The sequence below is a fragment of the Cyprinodon variegatus genome, unplaced genomic scaffold (assembly GCF_000732505.1).
Source record: "Cyprinodon variegatus isolate N-32 unplaced genomic scaffold, C_variegatus-1.0 Scaffold750, whole genome shotgun sequence".
Lineage (NCBI taxonomy): Eukaryota > Metazoa > Chordata > Actinopteri > Cyprinodontiformes > Cyprinodontidae > Cyprinodon > Cyprinodon variegatus.
The window spans coordinates 241,218-247,400 of record NW_015151203.1 but is presented as its reverse complement, the minus strand read 5'-3'; the positions used below and the strand labels follow the sequence as shown (position 1 = coordinate 247,400).

General features: G+C 43.5%; 1 protein-coding gene across 3 annotated transcripts in view; it reads right to left on the bottom strand.

The window, feature by feature from the left end:
- Positions 1 to 624: 624 nt before the first annotated feature.
- Positions 625 to 6,183, bottom strand: part of LOC107098130 (E3 ubiquitin-protein ligase pellino homolog 1-like) — an 18,138-nt gene continuing 12,579 nt past the window's right edge. For 2 of the 3 annotated variants that reach the window (XM_015395612.1, XM_015395613.1), the window contains exons 5-7: positions 5,814 to 6,038; positions 3,730 to 3,918; positions 625 to 1,413 (exon numbers count right to left, since the gene is read on the bottom strand). In XM_015395612.1, the coding sequence (XP_015251098.1) occupies positions 814 to 1,413; positions 3,730 to 3,918; positions 5,814 to 6,038 (1,014 nt within the window). In that variant the 3' untranslated portion in view covers positions 625 to 813. The remainder of the gene's footprint in view (positions 1,414 to 3,729; positions 3,919 to 5,813; positions 6,039 to 6,183) is intronic. The other variant, XM_015395614.1, reaches the window with a different exon arrangement.

Below are 6,183 nucleotides of genomic sequence, written 5' to 3'. Positions count from 1 at the left end.
GGGAACCTGCTAGCACTAAGATGCTAACTGGTTAGCAACATGCTACCGAGAAACCGGCCACAACCAAACATGCTTGCGAACCTTCCACCACAACAATCCCGCCCCCTTGATAATCGACCAATCACATTCACTTTATTTACTCGTGTAAAGTCGGGCACCACTCGGGAGAATTCGGAAATGCGATGGTTGGAACTGCCGCTTCCCTACGACTTTAAATTAAAGGTTGACTTATTTCCAGCTAAAGGGAATCTAAAAACAGTCTGGAATACATTCATAATTGGTTTATTTGGTGCATAAACCAGGAATAAACCAAGAATTTTAGCCTAACAGGTATGATCTCGCATAGAATTAGATTTATCAGTTGGGGAAGAGGAAATGTTGGATTCGTCCAAACATCAATCCACCAACAACACTCAGTTCGACCGAGCTAACCTCTCCAGAATTTCCCGCCATTGTTTTTTCCTTTCAGTCTCTCCAGACGTCCAACAGCGAAGCTCCATCTTCATCGGCGGCCCACCCGGCGGCGTTCGGGGCGCCGCGTTGATGCAAACCCTCACTGTAAAGGTTCGAGGCTCATGTCAAAAAAACAAACTAATAATAACTAAAGACCACTTTTCAGTTCAACACTATTTATTTACATTTTCTCCAGACAGTGTTCCATTCAAATCCTTGGCATCTACTATTGCTTTTAGTTTTCTGGCGTACGGAGTCGTCCTCCTGTACTCATCAGCAACATTCACATTTCTGCTGGAGAACAGCAGCCAACAGTGAAACCCTCGGTGAGTGTGCGAGGCTCCTGTAGGTGTGCATGCCTCAGTCCACGGGGCCTTGGAAGATGAGTTTGACGTGGCCTTGCTCCCCCGTCAGCCAGGTACCACAGAAGGGACAGGCGGCGTGGAAGGCGTGCGTGCCGTGGGGCAACGGGATCTGGCTCCATCCCACTACTGTCTTTTCAGAGCACACGTGTCCGCAGGGACAGAAAGCGTGCGTGGGGGGGCCGGCGTCCAAGTACAACCCCCCCTCACAGCCTAACCACAAAGGCACATAGGGGCCCACCCTCCTGCACATGGGACACTCTCTATCACCGGTGCCGGCTGGCGCCGTGCCCCCCGGGCTGCTGGGCCCTTTCTCCTTGCGATAGCCCCAGTTGTGGTATCCGTGCACGTGGCCGCAGTTGACGTAGACCCAAGGCTGCTTCTTGTCGACGATCTCGCGCTGCGCCAGGCTGGGGAAGGCGAGAGTGTTGAAGCCCACGGGGCACTGGGGCCGAGCGGCGTTCAGCTCCTGTCGAAGGGACTCCAGCTGTTTGAGGGTGGGGATGTGGCGCAGGCCGGCGGGTGTCCGCCAGAGCAGGGTGGCCCCGCAGAGGTCAATCAGAGAACCGTCCTGCAGGGTGTTTGACTCATTGTCAACCTGAAGAAGACAAGAAACAGGCAGCAAGTGATTCCTCCAACAGAAGGTGAGCAGATTTCTGCATCTAATCTGGAGACGTTTTCAGCTCAGACAAAAAAATAAACACATTTTATTAAAATTAAAATAGGAAACTGGGACAGTGATGGTTTCAGCCATTTTATTTACATATTTATTAATATTTAAATAAAAGTGATGTGAGGAATCATGGATTGTGCCTCTCCTATTACCTAAGATAAATCATTTTAACCATTTAAAGGGCAAGTTAGCGTTTTTTGATCACTTGCATCCACTTTACAAATGGGAAAAAAAGTTAATTAAAAAATTTAAGTCAAGAAAAAAAGGAAATAATTTTATTAAACAGTAAAAAAGTAAAGAAAAAAAGTTAATTAAAAAGTTATAAAAAGAAGGTACAAATTGCATTAAAAAGTAAAAAAAAAAGGTAAAAAAAACTAACTGAAAAGATAAACAGTAAAGTTAAAAAGCTAATAATCCTAGTTAACAATTATATTTAGGTTTATAAACTAAAAAATGTCAGTTCCAGCATCGGCATTAATGCCTCTAAGGTTACGTTAGACCAAAGAAAATGTGTTTCTTTCTCTCTCAGAGTCAGACTTTTGTTATTTTTCTTAATATATTCGGAAAAGTTGTTGTTTCTTGTTATTATATTGACATTAATTTTTGCCATCAAAATATCCAGATTTATTTAATGTTTCAAAGTTAATGAGATATTTTCCTTGATTCCAATAACACTATTGGCTGGAAATGTTGATTTTCAAAGATTTTCACAAACTTAATTCCCAGGAGGTAATCTATCAATCAAAGGCTCATCTAATTGGTCAAATAACAAAATAAGACGTGCAGCCATGTAGCAGGATCTATGCTGAATGGCTGGATATAGATCTAGTGCTTCTAGACCTCACTGAGGGATGGGGGAATACATTTGTAAAGGGGGATTTGCCCTATAAAGGGTTAATAAAGTTATAGTGAAAGCTAACAGGAAAATATTTCCACAATCATAAACCTGTTTTCTATTCATGTGTTCATAGATCCAGCTCTGCTTTTTGTTCTAGATAAGCTGCTAATGTTTTGATAAAAAGATTATATGAATCTAGTTCTCTCTGTTACAAAAATCCAAGCAAAAAGAAACTATTTTAATATGTCATATTAAATTCAGCATTCATTTCCCCATGTTTGCTCCTATGAATTTAATAATAATAATAATAATAATAAAGCGCATGTTCTCCTGGAGCTCGGAGCGGCAGAGGATGTGGGATTTAGGGGTTAGACAGGTTAGCAGCCGCTGGAGGAACCAGGTCTGCTTCCTGCCAGTGACGTTACGCTGCAGCCATGTTTTACATCATGCCGGAGGAGGGGGACAGACATCCCAAGTCTCCCTGATATCGATAGTTGTTCACTGATGCCCGCGAGTCGGATAAATTCTCCTGGATTTTAGACTCTGTGAGAAGGTGTTTTTTTAATGCCAGTGAGAACGAGCAGGCAGTGCAATCCTTCCTGCATCATGTGTGGATTAGAACTACTTCCACTGCGCAGACAACAAAAGAGGGCGGGGTGAGGGGAGGAGTTTGCGTGGTTGCTTGTGAAACCTTTGCAGCGTTTCTGTCCAAAGCGGGATTGTGTTGCATTGCAGTCGACCAAAATCACGGACATTTTGGAAATTCCCCTCAGACATTTTGAAAAGTAGGACATGTCCAGGAAAAATAGGACGTCTGGTCCCCCCACCATATCAACAATCTGATGTTTCAGTGAGTGAGTGCTTGTTGCTATGATGTGTCTTTGCTCAGCAGCTTGGCTCGTTGTAAACCAACCAATCACAGCACAGCTCGTCTAAATATTCATGATCAAACCATAAAAGGAAGAAAACCTGTGGTTTCATTCTAGGGCTTTGAACCAGGCTGCATTAGAGCTCATAGAACAGCTAATAAGACATTAGCTGTTCACACCTCTATGACCCCTTTAAGCAAAACCTTTTGACCTGAAACTGAGGGTAAATGGGCTCCCTCTGCACCACCAGGCTGGCAGATGGCGCTGTGGAGCGCTTTTGCTGTCATTATCTGTAGCTGAGGCAGTTAGAGTGGAAGACGTGGACCGACTCAAACCAAAACAATCGATACCAAAATAACTTAATGATCAATATCATCTGATGAACTTATACAGAGGTTGCTTTTTTATATATATATTTAATTTTGATGGCGGGAAAAATATCAAATATATAGTGATAAATCGTATCGTTACACCCATGCCAATACTCAGTTTCGTTCATATCGGAACCGTTTTTAGGGGGAAACCTTTTCTTACCAGTTTTCCCCTCTGCTGGGCGGACCGGGTCTCCCTCAGGGCGAAGACGTTGCCGCAGACCGAGATCTCCCTCCAGACACCGGGAGCAGGTTCAGAGACAAACTCTCCAGCCGGGTGCATCACCAAAACCCCGTTGGTGGTGAGTCCGTCCATCAAACCGTCAGACGTCCTCCATTTGGCAGCCCGTTCCTGATGTAGAACACAAACAGTTCAACATCACTGTGCCCTTTCTGTGTTACCTACAGCTCAGAGGGAGATTGCTGAACTAGTTCCTACAGCTACAGTTAAACCTGCTCGATTGGCAATGATTAAAAATCCCTCAGACGGTCAATTTCTTCATTAACTTTAATGAAATCTTTTTTTTTTATTTTCTTTGCATTTTCCTTTTTTGTCCAAGTGGGAAGAATTTGATGACCAGAGGAGTGAAAAATACACAATAACACAAGTTTAATCTCAGGAGATTGGTTTTAATTGGATCTTTATCTTAATTGGATCTTTATCTTAATTGGATCTGTATTAATGAAGGCAGACCCGTCTTTGTGTAAAAGGACTGGAGCTGCAGCACAGCCAGTCAAACAAAAAGAAAAAAAAACTCAAGAGAAGCTATGAGGAGTAATTTCTTTCAGGCACATAAACTATACATTTCTTAACAAAAGATTATTTGAAATATACAAAACATTTAAGAATTTAGGTCTGAATTGATTAGATGTGAATATTAAACATTGAAAAAAAAATTACGAACTAATTTGGTGCTATGTGAAACTGCTAGCACACTGAATAGGTTTTAATCACGCGCGTATTAGCAGCGCAAAGTTTTATATACTCGATAACAAGCAAGGTAATAAAGCATTATGTAACAAGCATTTAGCTAGCGGCATTACGTAACAAGCATTTAGCTAGCAGCATTACGNAACAAGCATTTAGCTAGCAGCATTATGTAACAAGCATTCAGCGAGTGGCATCATGTAATAAGCAGTAAGCTATGTTGTGCCATATGCCATGATCTTGGTTTTTGGATATTGGGAACCAGTGTCCATGCTTCATCTTAACATGATGACCAGAGAAGAGAACGCAGCTTTGGTGAATAACCGTTAAAAGATCTCTCCAACCCCCCCCTTTCCAGCCAACTCCTCCACAGGACCTCCTACAGAGGTGTGACTTGCCAGCCCCCTCTCTGTGAGGACAGAGAAAACCAGATTCCTCCTCTCTTTGCCTCCTCTCCCTTGCCCATGAAGCTGAGGTCCACTTTGGTAGGCTCTCCAGCAAGAATGGAAATCTTGGCCCCAAAAGACCCAGATCTCCAGAATCGTCAAAGATAAGTTATCATGGACCTTTCAGAACAAAACTGCTGCAAAACAGACCTTTGGCAACACATTTCTCTTGAGTTTCAGAACTTATAGAGCCAGACTGGAGAGAAGGCCTGCCTTGATGAGCCATTGAGACAAAGAGGACCCCTGGTTGTTGGCTTGACTGCTTCCAATGGAAATGGACAAAAAGGTTTGCAGCTCTGGCACAATTAGGGACAGAATAAACAATATGTCTTTTGATGAAATTGATCATTTCATGTGTTTACTGATGAGTAAAGACAAAGCTAACAGGATGGACTGCATGCTATGCTATGCTACAGAAACATGTTTTGGGCTGTTGTTGAAGCTTGGACAAGCTTTATTTCACTAAGGGTTAAACACTGATATAACATTAGTGTCCATGTGTTCCTCAGATGCTCATTACATTTCCCTTACCAAGTCTGACCAAGAGTCATTCAGTGGAATCCTGATGTTTATTTGCTGCTAGCTATTTCAAACAGGGTAAAGAATCATTAACTAAAGGTTATTAGTTCCTGATTAAGCAAATCATTTGCTATTCCGCCATCTTTTTCTGTGCAGAACTGTCCCCATGGTGACAAACAGATAAGCTGTTTAGATCGTGACACGGCGCAGACCTCGAGAATGTGTCGTCAAGCATCAACCAGTCTTTACCCTCCCATCTACTTGTTGAGCAGCTGCCTCAACTCGTCCAATCTGCCCCTTTCGCTACACCTACACCCCTCCGTTTCTGCTTCAGCAGAGGAAAGGGGAACTCACCCCTAGGAAGATGTTTTTGGAGGAGTCGAAGCCAGCGGCGTAAATGCGGGCTGTGTATGGAGCGCTGCGTTCACACATGATGCGACAGGCGTAGCGAGATATGGTGCTTTGGGCCGACTGGCCTCCACCGCCGCCTTCCCCTGCGGCGCCTCCGCCGTGACCGCTGCTGCCGCCTGCTGTGTCTGTGACCACAAAGTCTATCATGCTCTCCGTAGATCTGCCAATCTGAGGAAGCCAAGACAGACGTCAGTGATGTCACATAAATAAATAGACATCATAATCTGGAGGCTGCAACGTTTTCACGTATTTAAACCGTGTTAACAAGACTATGCTGGTGATGATTCTCAGTCATCCAGGTCATAGTCATTCT